The sequence below is a fragment of the Cryptomeria japonica genome, chromosome 2, assembly GCF_030272615.1.
Source record: "Cryptomeria japonica chromosome 2, Sugi_1.0, whole genome shotgun sequence".
Lineage (NCBI taxonomy): Eukaryota > Viridiplantae > Streptophyta > Pinopsida > Cupressales > Cupressaceae > Cryptomeria > Cryptomeria japonica.
In genome coordinates, this window is record NC_081406.1 from 144005381 (window position 1) to 144023914 (window position 18534).

General features: G+C 37.5%; 1 protein-coding gene across 1 annotated transcript; it reads right to left on the bottom strand.

Annotated features, from left to right (window-relative positions):
* Positions 1 to 12582: 12582 nt before the first annotated feature.
* Positions 12583 to 16209, bottom strand: LOC131071336 (AP-3 complex subunit delta). Its single transcript, XM_058007126.2, has one exon. It carries the CDS (start codon positions 15911 to 15913, stop codon positions 12728 to 12730), a length of 3186 nt encoding a protein of 1061 aa, XP_057863109.2. The 5' UTR covers positions 15914 to 16209; the 3' UTR covers positions 12583 to 12727.
* Positions 16210 to 18534: the final 2325 nt, after the last annotated feature.

Genomic DNA, 18534 nt, shown 5'->3' on the forward strand with positions numbered 1-18534 from the left:
GATATAGTTATACATATATATATAGTACTTGAAAAACTAGTTTTGAAAAGATGTATGACAGTATTACAGTGTAAGAATTATATTTCAAATGAGACTATAGGAAATTTGAAATACTAAATCTAAATACCAAGATTTCTAAGTTGTGTTGTTATATGGAGCCTAATCAGACTTGGAGGTTAGATTTTCCCTACTTCTATCGGTGCGGTTTCCCCTATATTTTTCAACGGGGGTTTGGGGGCAGCGCCCCCAAGTTGGGGGTCAAGGGGCAGCGCCCCTTGCGCGATACAGGGCGGGGTCGAGGGGCAGCGCCCCGCAAGGCCAAAAATACTTTTATTATTTTCTAAAGGCGTCGGGTGTTATTTTTCTTTTGGCCCACGTCCAATTAGAGTTACCCCTTAACCCTCAAAAAACTTTAAAAGTCACTTTTTTAAAAAATTTTAATATTAAATATTGCATATACGTGGGGGCGACAGGAGACGTCTAGGCATCTCCCCGTCCTTGGAGAGACATCTGCACGTCTCTCGAAGGACGGGGAGACGCCCAAACATCTCCCAAGGAGACGTGGAGGCGTCTCCATGTCTCTTTGGGAGACGCCCAGACGTCTCCCAAGGAGACGTCTCCCCGTCTCCCTGGGAGACGCGGGGACGCGGGGACGTCTCCGCGTCCCGGTGGCGCTTGGGTGGCAGTGGCGGGACGGCGGGGGACGTCGCGTCCCCGTCCCCCCGTCCCCGAGACGTTTTTGACGGGGGGACGAGCCCAAAAAGGGGGGGGACGCGTCTCCATGGAATGAGGCATTTATTTTAAAATATACTAAATAACGATAAAGTTAAATATTTAATTTAGCTTTATAAAATATTAACTTATCGTTATTTAAAATAAAATCACCAACCTACACCAAATATAGAGCTAATGATATCCACTGCTCCCATCGACATGTCTAAAAATAGAAATGCTAACAACTGGCTCAATTGGTGTCCAAAATTGACTTACTAAAAATAGTATGGGAAAACTCATCCGAAATCACTCTCGAAAAGGGCATTACATTCATAACTTTCAAAGCCCAAACAAACATTTGATACTTCTATCACGGTGAATCAACTGCCTCCAAAGTTTCTTAGCCCTAGCCTACTAAAACAAAACTGAATAGGCTAATGGTCCACCCTACTAAACAAGTTAGGAAGGGAACATTTCAATCTGTCCTTCCCGAAATTGCTTGTCCTCAAGCAATCTCAACTCTAGATGCTGTAAAATCTTCTCATTCTCCCACATTGCATCCTCTACTGGCAAGTTCTTCCATTTGACCAAGTATTCTTTGAAGAAGACAATTATTTTAACGTCCACAAGGCTAAAAATAACCTATGGAGCAGACTACCTCACAAACTGACTTTTGCATTTGAGCTCTTTTCCTATGCAACGTGATGATGAGTGCCCCCAACTACTCCACAATCTCCTCGCTATGTAAATTATCCCAAGAATTGGCTGCCAAGGTATTTACATAATTGTCCCTACTATCTTTATGGCATCATACTCTAAGATGAAGTGTTTTTCTATTTCCACTATGTCAGAAGTGCAAAACACACAGAATCTTTCTTCCCAAGCTTCTTTTGGTCTTTTCCAATGCCCGGTTTCACAACGGAGTTGATGAGAGTTACATCTTAACTAAGCAATAATAATTTGGGCTGTCCAAGGGATATTGGCCCCTATGTATGCTTTTTGATAATGATTATAAGTGGGATTAAACTCTTTAATATAATACTTTTTCTTTCTCCTCATACCTTTATCCCAAGTACACTTGTGGAACTTATCCATGACAAAAGTCTTTATCTTTTTACTATTTGTGGGGAACACGTCCAAATAAATATCCCATTTACTAAACCATTTACTATTTTGCCACATCCAAGTCTTCTTTTGCACAATGTATCATTAAGGACAACCTTAGGCCATCTCTCTTCTTCCATTTGCTCAATTCTTTTTAAATATCTTATGAGGCTCACCATGGAAATTACTTCAATAAGCGCAGCCCCCACTTCGCTCAACATGATATCCTAAGGGACTGAACTTTTAATTTTGAACATGTTTGTAATCAAGCATTTTTTAATTAGAACGATTTGCTTCCATTGTAAATCACTGCTGGCCCACAATTCACAACCATAGAGTACAACTGGAAGCACTAAAAGCACCTATTTTGAAAAGCATAAAACGTTTCCAGCCTCCCAAAGTTCTCTTCTTTCTGCAACTTCCCCAGCTTAGATTTTTGTTGAAGTCAATTCCGAGGTATTTGTAATCTACCACTTCTTCAAGAGTGCTGCCATCAAAGTAAAAATTATGCTGGTTATGTTTTCTTTTGTTAGAAAAAATCATCACTTTCGTCTTGCTAATATTGACTTGCATCCCCACTGTTCTACTAAAATGCTCAAGGGAAAGTAGGTGCTCTTGCAAACCAGGAGCAGATTTAGCAATCAGAGTGCAATTTTCATGTGGACAAGGAGGGCTTGGCAGAATGGAGAATCTATATGATGGCCATCCTTTGAACAGACCTAATACATTGATGGACATTCAATGGAAGGTATACAGCCAAACTACAACTATTTGATACACAGTTACTCTCACAAGTAGCTAGATAGCCTTTTGTGTGAAATGAAATGGAGTATTTAATATTTTGTTCACTAGTTATAGAGCCTATGTACCCCAAGATGCGTCTCCAACATATTGTGGCCCATCCCATATAGGTGACATTTCAAGGCTGTGGAGATGGGTAGGAAATGTCCCCACCCCATCCCCGATTTTGGAAAAATGTGGGAACATTTCCAAAACAGAAAATTTTGAGTAGAAAATGAAAAGGGAGCTGTCCCCTATGGCCCAGCCAGTATATAAAGCATTTAAAAAAAAAAAAGGGATGGGATCCCACAAGGACCCCCACACCCCTTTACACCAATCCTAAACCTAAAAGAGCCACACTAAGAACAAAAAAGAAAAAAAAACTCATTTTGCCAATTTTCCAAATTGTGAAGAAGACAAAAAAAGAGAACAACTGTGAGAAAAAAAGAGAACAGCAGTGGGAATAAGACGAGAACATGGAGTCTACATCATTTATAGAAAGTTTACTATCCATTTTTCATTTGTTCAAATTCTTTTGCATTTTTTGGGGTTTTTACTATCCATTTTTGAGATATACTTCAATTGTAAAATGAACCTGTGAATTATCTGTGCTTATTGAACTAATCTAATGTGTTGCAACGGTCTGATTTTGAGATCAGAATTAACATATTTAATATTACTGTGTAACAGCAGTAGATCTCATTACTATGTAGTTTGTAATGCATTTCATATCAATCTTGTAAACTTCAGATGGTTTAATCGCCAAAGGGTTTTAATTTGCATGCATTTCATTTCATAAAACTGGATAGTTTACCACCAGTTACTATAGCATATCATTCAGCCCATTTTGGCATTGAACAAGCTAGCATTATCGACCATTTTGGTCAGAGTCAAGCTTCAATGTTCTACCAGCGGCTTACACTGCATTCACACAATCTGCCAAAGAGGTGTTGATAAGGCTGGCTTTGTGGTCAATGTGTCATTTTATATAGTTTGCTAAAGAGGTGTTGACTAAACCGGCTCAGGCACCTGCATATTCTAGTCTTGTCACCAATCATTCTGTAGTGTGCATCATAAACAATGTGTGGCTGAAGCACCGTATGCTCTCACCTTGCCCACCTTGCCTCATCATTTACATCTTTCATATTGCAAAAATAAATAAAAAAGTAGGGTGTATTATTACACTGTAAGGAGATTGTACTCTTAGTTGAAGTCCATTATCAGCATTGCCTCATCTAATCATGGAATTATTGTTCATATTAATTGCTTTATATTTTAGAACCTTGATCCTTGGAAATTAGTGTGCAAAGATTTAATTTTAAATTTTGCATATAATATAAGAGTTTAATATATAGACAAAGAGAAATTATGCAAAGAAGCATACATCCATACCCAAACAAATCCCTGATTTTAAAAATGGTGTTACTTGTGTTAATGATAATGTAGCTATGGTCGGATTCCTTCAGGCCGACATAGTCAATACAAATATCTAGTTGGCCTATCGGCCTTAGACATTTATAGAACCAATTTAAATATGTATTAAATATGCAAATGTAATTATGAATCGGTATATGTATATTAGCTTAACCGATTTGCTAAATATCAATTAGCCAATGGGGCTGACTTGGAAGTCGGCCACCTCTTGTATTGGATCGTGATGTTTTGGAGAGTGCCGAACCTTGGTGAAGGGGCACCTCCAATAAGTATAAAGGAAGATCGAATCTTCCTCCCTTGGCGATGAATTGACATACAATCTGCAGATCGAATACTTCCTTCAGCAGACCGAATACATCCTTCAGCAGTCCGAATTCACTCTACAGCAGATCATATTCTTTCATCAGGAGATCGCACATTATATTCTACTCAGATCGAAGAAGATAATTCATCCTTTGGCAGGTCGTGTATCTTACAGCAGTTCGGATTGCATATACAGCAGTCTAGGGTGATTCGATCTATTAATATAACTTCAAGGAGTGAAGCAATCTTGTAAAGACTTTTCTACATTTGATAAATATAATCAGAGACTTTTGTTGCTGGGTTTTTCACCTTCAAGTTGGAAGGTTTCTCAAGGTATATGCTGTGCAAACTTGTGTAAATTGTTTTATATCTGCATTGTTCAAAATCTGATCATTAATTTAACATGGTATCAAAGCGGGTTTGAGAAGATCGTGATCAGATTTCCCTATAACAGCGAAGTTCTCTTTCATCTCTCACCTTCAAGAAGGAACATCAAAGCCTCGAAAATGGTGAACGGTCTTAAGGTCGAAGATAGACTTGAAGGTGCTTCAAACTTCACTTCGTGGAAGTTAAGAGTTCTTATTGCACTTAAAGAAAATGATCTTCTTCAGTTTGTAAGGGAAAAAGATTTATCTGAGCCAGAAGATCAAGAGGAGAAACTTCAATTCAAGAAGAATGCCATAAAAGCGAAAAAGATATTGATTGACTCTCTGTGAGGAATCACTTAGTGTCTCTCATTTCCAAGATGACAACTACAAGAGACATGCTCAAAACCTTGGAAGGCCTATATGAGATCAACAATACAAGTAGGGCTCTTGCATTGAGGCAACAACTTCATCAAGTCAAGATGGCAAAAGGAGAATCAGTCATGTCATTTTTCATGAAGATCTCAGAACTGAGGGATCAAATAAGTGCTATTGGAGATCTAGTGGTAGATAAAGATCTTGTCATGTTGGCATTGAATGGCCTTCCTCATTCTTGGGAGCCATTTATTCAAAGTATAAGTGGGAGATCCAAATTGCCTAAGTTTGATCGTATTCGTGTTGATTGCATCCAAGAAGAATCTAGATTGGCTGCAAGGGGAATTGTCAAAGGTTCTCAAAATGAAGACTCTCATGTCCTTACCACTCAATCTACTAAGAAGAAAGGAAGAAATTGGAGAAAAGGCAATTTCAAGAGGAATAGAGATCAAAGATCAGACCTTGCACCTGATTCAAAGAAGAAGAAGAAGAAAGATCTCTCCCACATTCAATGCTTTAGATGTGACAAGTTTGGTCACTATGCAAGAGATTGTTTGACAAGGCCTAAGCAACAAAGGGCAAACATTAATGAAGTCTCAACTCAAAAGGAAGCAGAAGACAACTCTAATGGATTCCTCTTCATATCTATCTTATCAAGTAATTTTCCCACGGATAGTGACACCTGGCTAATTGATAGTGGAGCTTCTCAACACATCACAGGCTATCGAGAACATCTTTCAGATTTGGTGGAAATGGAGTCTAATCTTCAAATGATCATTGGAGATGATGCACGCTATTCAGTGAAAGGATTTGGTGCTACATCACTCAACCTAGAATCTAGAATTTATCTTCATCTAAGTGATGTCTTGTTCGTGCCAGGAATCAAGAGAAACCTTGTATCCATTTCAGCCTTGGAGGACAAAGGTTATCAAGTAGCATTTTTAGAAGGGAGAGTTCTTGCATGGCCAAAGAACTCTAGAATCAAGATTGCACGTGTGATTGGGAATCGGTATGAGAGTTTGTACAAGCTTTCCACTGATCCAGTTCAAGCTCTTCTACATGACTCTTCCAATTCCAACAAACTATGGCATGGAAGAATTGGGCATCTACATTTCAGGGCTCTTCCATCATTGGAAAAGATGGTTAAAGGTATTCCTAAACTTAGTCATGTACATGATGGTACTTGTAAAGGTTGTGCTATGGGTAAAAATACTAAGAGTCCATTTCATAGCAGTGAAAGTAGGTCAAAAGAAATTTTAGATATTGTACATTCTGATTTATGCAGTCCAATGTCAATGGCATCCCTAAGTGGATTTTTGTACTTTGTAATTTTCATAGATGATTACTCTAGGGAGACTTGGATTTATTTCTTAAGGTCTAAAGAGTCTAATGAAGTCCTAGGTAGATTTAAAGAATTTAAGGCTCAAGTAGAAAACTTGCCTAGAAAGAGAATTAAAGTTTTAAGGTTTGATAATGGAGGTGAGTACACTTCTGGAAGCTTTCGTGATTTCTGTATTGAAGCAGGAATCAAGAGGGAGTTTTGTGTCCCTTACAACCCACAGCAAAATGGGGTTGCAGAAAGAAAGAACAGATCCATTATTGAAGGGAAAAAAAACATGATCCATGATCAAGACCTTCAAACATTTATTTGGGCCGAAGCATCCAGGACAGCAGTATATGTTCAGAACAGAAGTCCTCATTGGATACTGCAGAATATGACTCCAGAAGAAGCCTTTATAGGTGTGAAGCCCAAAGTCAGTCACTTGAGAATCTTTGGTTGTCCGGTGTATGTTCATGTACCTAAAGATAAAAGAACTAAGCTGGATCCTTCTGGCAAGAAAGGGATATTTGTGGGCTACAGTGAAACTTCTAAAGCCTACAGAATCTACATTCCAAGTCGGAAGCATATAGAGATTAGCAAAGATGTCACCTTTGAAGAAGATGTTACATTCAGAAAATCTAAAGGTTCATGCATGGAGATAGATGATGAAGATCAAGAGACTCATCAAGACATGGACATTGATCGTACTCCTGAGATTCCGAGGGAGTTTACTGAACCAATAGAGACTATTGATCCAATTGAACCCTTGGATCCTACTAATGGGCCTAGAGATATTATTGTGAATCGAAAGAGACCTCTTTGGGTAAGGAACACTATGCAAGAGGCAGAAAAGTTCGCGGCTTCCAGAGGCACATTTAGAGAAAGTAGAAGACCACAGAGATTCTCTAGCTATGTTGCATTGATGTGTAATCTTATTGAGATTGAACCTTCCAGTGTTGATGTCATGTTCCCTCCTTGATCATTATATATGACCTAAATGAAGTAATTATTATTAAATAATATAATAATTATTACTTGGGATCATTAGATATTTAATTATTTATTTATTAAATATTATTATATTTATTAGTTAATATTTTTGAAATATTTAAATAAAATAAATTAATATTATATTTGGAATATTACATATTAACAAAATAGTGACATTTAAATGTTTGGTCAATAACAGTGTGTAACTGTAATTGATCAATAATAAATTAATAAATAAACATTCATTATCATAACAAAACAAATATAATAATAAATAAATTCAGAAAACAAATATTCAATAGAACAATATATAGCATTCATCCTAATCAATCAATAAGGTTTATTATTAAATCTAATACTGACTGCTGGTGTCAGAGATTGTCCCCTCAACAACAGACAATGATATTCAGCAAGAATAATCAATATTGATTATAATAATCTATATCAATATCGATGGAGTTGTGAAGAGGGCAAGAATTAGAAGATTAATAGCAGCGATCTATTATTATGACTTTAGAAGAAAACGATTAAGAGAAAAAGACTAATCGGTATTCATGAGATAACTAACCAATTATATGTTATGTGGTGCGATTAGCATATAATGAAAAGAAGCGATCATGAATAGACATTGGATATGTCTTTTGGACGCAACCTATCATTGCGATTTGCAAGATATAAGGAGGCGACCAGACTCACTTGTAGGGGAATGCATCTTTTCTAATTATTCCAGGGAAATCTGCTCTGCGTTGAGTGATTGCCATTGACAGCTGCACATACAAACGGAAAGAAAGAGATAATATTGAAAACATCGAATAGATTGGGAATTATCATATATGGTCTGTGCCATAGATCAGATCAGAACTGAACTGTTATTAAGTTACAGGCAGTAACATCCTTGTCCTTAGTGGTATGTATAGGGACGTGCTTAGTATCTATAATATAGAAGGCCGCTGATGTGTTATGTAGAATTTAATAATATTATGAATATTAATAATGACATAATAATTATAACTTACTGCAATACGGGTGACTGCTCTGCAGTAATATATATATTAATAATATCTGAGAATAAATTAAAGGTATATGAATATATAAAAATAAATATATATCTATATAATTATATATATATACATATATAGAAATAGTGCTTTGATCAGAACAAATAAAACTGAGACTAAATCAGATTGAATTATCAAATCCAATATCAGGAAAAAGATTGTCATCATTGATTGGATTCATGTTAAGAGGGTTTTGTCTCTTAATCAATGTAGTTTAAGTCATAAGTATATTGAAATAGATTAATTGTGGTTAAAACAAGCCTAAACCTAGTAGGGGACATTACAGTTGAGGAAGACTCAAATCAGCAAGTATGGAAAGATGCCATGGATGAAGAATATCAATCCATTATTAAGAATGATGTTTGGGATATTGTACCTAGACCTGAAGGAAAGTCAGTTGTATCTTCCAAGTGGCTATTCAAAATTAAGCATGCAACTGATGAAAGCATTAAGAAAGAAAGAATAGACTATGAAGAAACATTTGCTCCAGTTGCTCGCTACACTTCCATCAAGACCATCATTGCCATTGCAGCAGCTAAGGGATGGAAGCTACATCAGATGGATGTGAAGACAACTTTTCTTAATGGTGTAATTGAAGAAGAGGTCTACATTGAGCAACCTGAAGGTTTCATAATTTGTGGGAAAGAGTCTCATGTATGCAAATTGAAAAAAGCATTATATGGTCTTAAGCAGGCTCCTCGTGCATGGTATGAAAGGATTGACAAATACTTGGTGAGTTTGGGTTTCTGCAAGAATGATGCTGATTTGAATCTTTACTGCAAGATAGTCAATGGTGAAGCTTCAATCTTGGTTCTATACGTTCATGACTTATTTCTTACTGGGGAAGAACATCTCATCTTAGATGCAAGAAGGAGTTGACTTCAGAATTTGAGATGAAGGACCTAGGACTCATGCATTTCTTTCTAGGTTTGGAAGTGTGGCAAAAGCCAAATGAAATCATCCTGAGTCAAGGAAAATACACCATTGACATCTTAAAGAGATTTGGGATGTTAGATTGCAAGTCTATGTCTACACCGATGGAAACTAACTTGAAGAAATTGAGAAAATCTGCAGCTAGTTCAAATCTTGTGGATCCCACTATGTACAGATAGTTGATTGGATCCTTGATGCATCTAGTTAACACTAGACCGGACATTTGCTATGCAGTGAGTGCACTTAGTCAATTCATGTGTGAACCAAAGCAGATACATCTAGTTGCAGCCAAGCATATCTTGAGATACTTGCGTAGCACAGTTGGATATGGCTTGAAATATTCTTTCAGTGTGGACCTGAATCTGAATCTACAAGGCTATTCTGATTTTGATTGGGCAGGGAGTGTTACTGATCGAAAGAGCACCTCTAGATGTTGCTTCAGTTTGGGATCTGCTATGATTTCTTGGTGTAGCAAGAAGCAGACTTCAATGGCTCTGAGCACAGTAGAGGCAGAATACATTGCAGCATGTGTGGCAGCTCGCAAAGCAGTATGGCTTTAGAAGCTCCTTGCAAGATTGTTTGGACAATCATTGGAGCCTACAATTATTCATTGTGATAACCAAAGCTGTGTGAAACTTTTTGTCAATCCTGTGTTTCATAACAAAACAAAGCATGTGGAAATCAAATATCACTATATTAGATATATGGCGCAAAGGAATGTTATTCAGTAAAGGTACATTAGCATTGATAATCAGACGGTCAACATTCTCACCAAGCCCCTTGCTAGAGTGAAGTTTGTGCATTTTCGAGACAAGCTTGGAATTGTGGAGAATGAAGACCTTGTTGAGAGGGAGTCTCAACATCAGTGATTTCTTGAAATTTACTATATTGCATTCTTCTCTATGAGAGAGAAGTTTGAGATGCAAGCCCTTGTTAATGGATTCTTCTCTGTGAGAGAAGTTTGAGGTGAAAGCCCTTGTTCCACCCTCTGGGAGTAGCCATGGTGGATGTCATGTTGAGAGACTCCATGACTTAGCACTTGTGTTTATTCACCCTCTGGGAGTAGCCATGGTGAACATCACGATGAGATGACAACATCACGTTGAGTGATTCCGTGATAAGCACTTGTGTTCATTTACATTTCCATTCATGGGAGTAGCCATGATGGACCCACCCTCTGGGAGTAACCATGGTGGATATCACTACAGAGATCAAGAAGGATTCCTCCCTAGCTAAGCGGGAGTGTTAATGATAATGTAGCTATGGTCGGATTCCTTCAAGCCGACATAGTCAATACAAATATCTAATTGGCCTATCGGCCTTAGACATTTATAGAACCGATTTAAATATGTATTAAATATGCAAATGTAATTATGAATCGGTATATGTATATTAGCATAACCGATTTGCTAAATATCAATTAACCAATGGGGTCGACTTGGAAGTCCGCCACCTCTTGTATCGGGTCATGATGTTTTGGAGAGTGTCGACCCTTGGTGAAGGGGCACCTCCGATAAGTATAAAGGAAGATCAAATCTTCCTCCCTTCGCGATAAATTGACATACAATCTGCAGATCAAATACTTCCTTCAGCAGACCGAATACATCCTTTAGAAGTCCGAATTCACTCTACAGCAGATCATATTCCTTCATCAGGAGATCACACATTATATTCTACTCAGATCGAAGAAGATAATTCATCCTTTGGCAGTTCGTGTATCTTACAGCAGTTCGGATTGCATATACAGCAGTCTAGGGTGATTCGATCTATTAATATAACTTCAAGGAGTGAAGCAATCTTGTAAAGACTTTTCTATATTTGATAAATATAATCAGAGACTTTTGTTGCTGGGTTTTTCACCTTCAAGTTGGAAGGTTTTCCCAGGGTATATGCTGTGCAAACTTGTGTAAATTGTTTTATATCTGCATTGTTCAAAATCTGATCATTAATTTAACAGCTTGTACCCACACCTAAACTTAGGGGTGCAAGAAAGAGGTTTTGCGGATTGAAGGTGGTGGCCTTCTTGACCAACCTCAATTCATATCATACGAAAAAGAGCCAAATATTGAAAGCAATCAATACTTATAAAGTGTCTTCACTAAATATTAAGAGGGTGTGGATGATGAAGATGACACTGCTGCTAAATATTTCATAACTAGTAGGCATGAGTTTTCCAAAGTCCTTTAGTTTAGTGTAGAGTGTTTTTGGATTCAACTATGTGTATTTTAGCATTGACATTTTAGAACAGACTCAATGACCCATCATCAAGAAGAGGAGAGTGATCCAAAATGTCAATGCAAACATACACAATTGAATTCAAAAGCACCCTACACTAAATTTCATAACTATTTTTGGTTCTCGGATCTTGCTGTTATTGCAAACATCTTTTGATTGCCAAGATCTTCTATCAATAAGCATATTTTAAAATATTAATATGTATGTGTCCATCGCACATGTATGTCATCACAGATGCATGTTTGTGTGTTTGGCTTTAGTTGTTGTCATAAGACTAGCCTCAGTTGAAATCTTTTATTGTTTATATAATAATAAACTTTTGAACTTGATCCTTGGAATTTTGTATGTAAAGATTTAATTGTTTACGTACATGTATAAAATTAAATATATAGAGGGAGGGAAAGAGACCAAGAGCAAGGCACACATACACCCATACCCCAACAGACCCAGAATTTGTAAATAATATAACAATTGTGGTATAGGGCCACCTCAAACTTAATATCTCACTTCTATATGAATTCTCAGAATCAAGATACATAAAATGCATGGTGTTGATAAACTTACAGATAAAATGCAAAATGTGGCATACAACTATGAAATGCAAAAGGTGGCATGGTTGGGTGAAGCAAGGAATGCAACTAAACCAATTGAACGGAGAAGCCTTGCAGGCTCTTGTAAATGATAAAAGGTAATTGAGTAGATAATTAGATTCCAAATATGTCAAATTCTGTATTTTAATTTGTATTATTCATAATGATTTCAAAACTGAGATTATAGAATTAAAATTATCAGAGAAGAATGAACATGGATCAAGGCAAAATATTGCCAAAATCCATGTCTATTATGAATCATTTGTTTAAAATTCGCTAAGCACAAAAGATGCAACTTTATGTTGAAAACTTCATTAGAAAGGGTTATAGTTTCTTTACATGAATGAATGAATGAACAAAATGTATACATCGCACAAATATTGGAAAAGAATGGCTCTCCACTGCACTCATCTATAAAACAATATAGCAAGTTCCAACAACCACTGTCAGAGATTGAAAGGATGGTCACTGGCTAATGTTGTCTTTGTTTGTTGAAGAAAACACATATAACAAAAGATGCATACGCTACAAAAGGAAATCTGGAATGATTGCTGTTTGGGGAGCCACTTGCAGAGGACTCTCTGCTCTTTGTCGACTTCGATGCTTAGTATGAGGATTATTTTCCTTTTTAGAATGTCTCTGATGCCTTCCCTTATGTCCATCCCTTTCCTCAGAATCTGAAACAGGATCTTTATATGCTTTCTTACCATGCCTTGAATGTTTGTGCCTGCTAGTACTCTGCCTCTCAGTTTTCTGTTCTTCCACACAATCCATACTCCCCTTTGAAACATCAACAAAATTATCATTAAATTTTACCCCTTTGTTGTCCTCTCTTCTGGATGAAGATTCAGACCGCCGTCCTGATCGATGACGATGTCCGACAGATGATGTTTTCAAAAGATTTTCCTGATCTCTGCTATCAGATCTTACTAAATGCTTATTTTTATCCCCGGTAAGAACATCTTTGATAGCATTTGAAATAAAATCATCTTTCAAATCCTTCACCTGCTTGTTAGCTAAAACTGGCATATCATCTCCCTCCTCCAATCTAACCACTACAGGTCGTACTTTTGTCCTTGTCTGCTGTGGCTTTGTGGAGAGAAAAGACTGCTCAGCAAGCTTCAAAATATCTTTACTGACATCCAAAGATGTGGGAGGTACATCATTCTGCAATGTGTGAGGTGGTGGATAATCATCAGTTTTGGCTTCAACTTTTCCTGTAGGTAGATAGAATGCACCATGTCGCTGGCGATGTTGGGCCAACAATGATGTCGACTCCCCAATTGGTGGTGCCTCTCCCTTGGAGCACTGACTAAACAGAGAAGTATCATCCCACTCTCTGTGCTTATGAATAGACGACTCACCTCCTTCATCAAATATAAACTGCTCATCACCAAGAATTTTAACCAAGTCATCAAGGTTCTCCTTTAGAGTAATACCATCTGGTACCGGTACTCTTCCTTGAGCCTGTACTGAAATTGGCTTAAGCTCTTCTGCAAAAATATCATGCATGCATCCTATAATTTCAATAGCCTTGTTGCCTTGGCTTACCACTATATGTTCAATTTGTAGAGAATTTTGCTTTTCAACCAAACATCCTAGAATATCTTCTAGTGCTTTCAAAAGGCCAAGTAAATTACGTGCTCTCTCCTGTACTTCCACATCTCTACTTTCTAAAAGAGGGCTGACATTTAGTTTGATGAGCTCAACTAAACGGTCAAAGGCAGCTTGTGTAACATGCTCTTTTCCTGAATTTTCGGGTATGCCTGCTTGATCTTCTGTTAAGATGGTACTTTCACTGTCTGCACCCATAAATACATCTGCTGGGGCTACACTTGACCTTGGATCGAAATCTTCTTCATCTCCAACATCTACCAAGCTTCTCCTTATTTCAATTTCCTTGCTTGCTGGTCTGCCTCTTTGAGGCCCACCACTTGAAGCCTCTAAGTTTAGCTTCACACACCCAATCTCAATTTCTCTCTTCAAGCTTGATAAGCCAGACATTGCCGGTTTCAAAGTTTTGTTACATTTTGCATCTACAGCTCCAATCGAAGGCTCAATCACTGAAGAAAGAAATTGAGCTTCCTGTGGCACCCCAGAGTTTCTCAGAGAGGACTCAGAGACAAAAGCCTTGCTTCTCTTAAGATGATTGTAGCAGTAGAAAACAAAGACTTTGAGTACAGACTGGAGATAAACAGACCTCACAGCTGGTGGCAAAAGATTTGTTCGAGGCTGTAGTAGAGCTTCAATAATTTCGAAAGGATCTTGTTTGTGTTCAACATATTCCCCAGCGATCCATGCAGCAGCAGACAGTACTCTGTGAAGGAACGGAAACTCAAGCAGAGCAGGATCGATAAGTAGCTTGCGAGCTACATGTAAAAGCTCTGCCCTGACATCCTTCACCCTCATCCCAATATCTATAAGTTGTTTTTCCACTTCATTACCATGTTTACAATGAGGAATCCTTGCTATATCACCTAGAACCGTAACATACCAACCAAAATCAACAACCAACTCATACAAGTTCCTGCTGCAAGTGGAAAGAATAGCACCTAGGATCTCATTACAAAATTCACCATCTGATATAAAAGCATAATGCGTCAAGACACCTATCGTCTCCACAAGATTGTTCTCAGTTATCATCCCAACAACAAGGCGCAGAGATGCCAATTGGATGCTAAGATCTGCATCACTCAGAGCTTTTACAATTACTTCCTTATTCTCGGACACTGCCCATATGTGTCTAGGCATAAGACTACCGAGGGCTTGCAATCCAAGATATTTAAGATTGGGATCATCTTCCTGCATCAAATCCTTCAGCTTCTCCATTGCCAGTTTGACTGCCCCACTGTGATCAGTCAAGCCCAAAATCACAGTCCTTATACACTCAAACAGAAGCGATTTTGCCACCGTTTTATGCATATGCTCACAGAGAGGCTCTACAATCTTCTTTGCAAGCCTGGGCTCCAAAGGTGCCAGGACCCCAAACACCTTAACAACTTTAATAAGCATCCAATTGTTCGTAGAATCCACCAAAATCCTATAAAACTCAGGTGCCAAGGGCAAATAAGCTTTTGGCTCCTTCATGGTTAATTCACAAAGCACACTAACTGCAGTACAAGAAACATGGTGATCTGAGCTTTCCATATTTTCCACCAATCTCTTAAAAGCAACCCTAACAGCATCTGGGTACTTGCTAAAAACCCTCAAAAGCACTAAATTGGCCTTCTTTTTAACATAGTGCTTACTGCTCCCGAGAAGCGTAAAAATTTCAGGGGTTAAATCTCTGGCAAGATCAGGGGTTGCAATCCTTGATAAGCATTCAAGGGCAAGGCCTGCTTCATACTCATTAATGCTCGTTAAATCCTTTCTTAACTGATTGGTTATAAGTAATAGCACCTCAGTGTCCTCCTTAAAGCTCTGGGATGCTGCTAAATACCCTATTTTTTTATGACAGAATCTGGGCATGCTCATAACTTCAACAACGTGAAAAGCAGCCCAAGACATATCAAATCCTTGGAGCATGTTTAAGTATGTGAGTTTCTGCAATGCAACAGCCTTTGTTTCGTGATCTGTTGATTTTATTTCCTTATGAATTTCATCTAAGGCTTTGCTCAAATACCGAGATTCTCCAATCATTTGGACTCGGAGACCCTTTACTAGATCTTCCAGGCTCTTCTGAAAGAAAGACTCCATAATTGTCGAAGCCATTGTTATGATTGTATATAGATTTCTTTATACTGATTTAATGTCTGCAATTTTCTAAATTAATCTGGCAATTCTAGGCATAACAAAACATACAGATCTAAAACGAAGACAATCCCACCTGAGCAGAGGGAACTAAAATCTTTGAACGCACCGTTATTTTCCATACATATTTGCTCCTCCACGAGCGCGAGCCCTCCCAGACAGAAGACAAAAGGTGATCTGCACTCTCTTTTCACATCTCGTATTAGTTGAGCAGCTAAAGATGTTCCGGTTCAAGGTTCGATTCTCGCAAAGACATTGTTGTCGGACTATAATAAATAAAATTATTATTCAATTTATTTTCAATTAGGGGAAGGGTATCATAGTGGACATAGTTAACTTTGTTCATCTAGAATTTTCAAATCATAGGGGAAAGGACCCAGTAGTTGAGCATGTTCCAATTGTTGTGAGGGTTGTTGATACCTTTTGTTCCAAAAATTGATCAAATAAAACCTATTGTTTGAAACAAAAAATATCAATTTTTGTTAGGAAATGTACCAACAGTTGTTAAGAAATGTACTAATATTGTAAAAAGTAACCAATCAGGTGATGCCACATCGGCTGCACAACTATTGGGGTCTCTTTTGCACGCCTATTGGTCTCACTTTTTTGGGGGGCTGTTTTGGACACCTTGGCAAAAAGCATGCTGATGTGGCATCATATTTGATGATGTGGCCCTGAAACCTTAGTTATAAGCAGGGGACTTGCCAAGTAAGCTGCTGTAAAAAAATCGGAGTGATTCGAAATTTCCAAGTAGGATTTTGAGAAGCGTGAAGTTAGGGTGCACGACTACTGGGTCCTTTCCCCTATATCGGATTTCATTTTTTTTGTTGTTTCTGTATATGACTTAACTGTTTATAACTAAGGATATGACTTCTCAGTAGTAACGATGCACGCTATGGAATTCATTATGCCCACAAAGGTCAAAAAGTGGTAATTTAAAAGTGTCGTCTGATACATAATCACCTTTGCACCAATAGTAGATAACTCAAAATATCTAGTACTAATCCAGTAGTAGTGGGCAAATGCCCCTGTAGTTATGCAAAAATGGGCTAATTATGGTCAAAAAAGCTAAAAATCATCCATTGTTGGTACATGTGATATTCATTAATGAACTTTTCATTATCAATTTTTTGGGCTCCCTTACAATCTAGTAACGGGGGGTTGGGTTGACAAAAAAATGTCCACTACTGGTACCCTTCCCCTAAGTTTTAAGGATGCTAAGGGACAAAGTAAGTTAGTGGAGGGCATGCATCTTTGACATAATGTTAGACCAAAATATTGAGTTAAAAAACTCTAGAGAATATAAACTTTCCTTAGGGGTACCCTAGGCTTGAGAAGTGATTTGATTTGATAAGTATGTTATTTTAGGAAAATAAATAAGAAGATAAATAATATTTAGTTAGATGATTGAAAAATGAGTATGTTTTTGTGATTATATTAAGTACATTTAGAAATGATGTTTCTAATAGTGAAACATATCAATGTCTATATTAGATCAGTATATTATTAAAAGACAAGTTCATGAATCTAGGACTAAGTTAAAGTTACAAACTTATATTATGTAAATATAACTCATCATTATTGTATATGAGTCATTAATGATATGCACACTCATAGCTCGCATTGATTGAATGAAACTAATTACTTTTGTTTTAAGGCAATGATAACTATAACATGGAGGGTTAGACAAGTTGCCCTCTTCATGAGTAAGGAGAGCTATGTGGAGAACAAGGATAATTAGTTGTGATGGCAATGTAAATAGTTGGAGTTGCTTGTGGGGTGACATTTTTTGTTTGTATGATAGTAAGTTTTTAATGAATGTTTTGAAGGAAGATATTGAGATGAGGAGATTCCATCTCACATTGTAATGAATGACAATTCATTGTCTAATTATTCTATTAAACTTCTTTAATTATTATAAAAAAAACTAGGAATATCAAAGTACTCAATCTAGTGAATTTATGGATATCTTTATACAATAAAATATGCAAACATCATGAATACAAATGTAATTTTTTCTTTTCAAATAAACTTATTACCATGTGCATTCCTATATAAATCAATTTGACAATTTAACTACTTGGACATGAGAGATGCTAATAAATAAGCATACCAAATTAAACATATAATTTTACCCCAGGTTAGGGTTCTTCTCCCCCTAGGGTTGATCGCTAAGAGGGTGAAACCTCTAGGTGGGTGATTACCCCTTCACTGAGGAGATACTGAAGATAATGAACTCCCCAGATGATGTTTCTGTAAAGATTGAAGGTGAGGCCAAAAGTAAGGAGAAGTTGACTTCTCCTCAAAAACACGCTCTTGTAAGTAGTGTGTTGGAGGATGGGGAAATCCCCTCTTCTCCAAAAGGGATTAAGTTTGGGAAGGACTTGCCTCCAAACTTGGACTCTAAGGTTGTCAAAGCCCCATTAAAGTCTATGGTGACTACCTTGCCTCCCTCAGCGTTGAGCGAGACTGGTCTTGTTACGGGTGGTATTGTTGTGACTTTAACGGAACTAGTTGATTCAAGCTTGTCAAAGGATGAGACCCCAAAGGATGGGGAAGTGGAAGATGTTCAGGAAATGGGC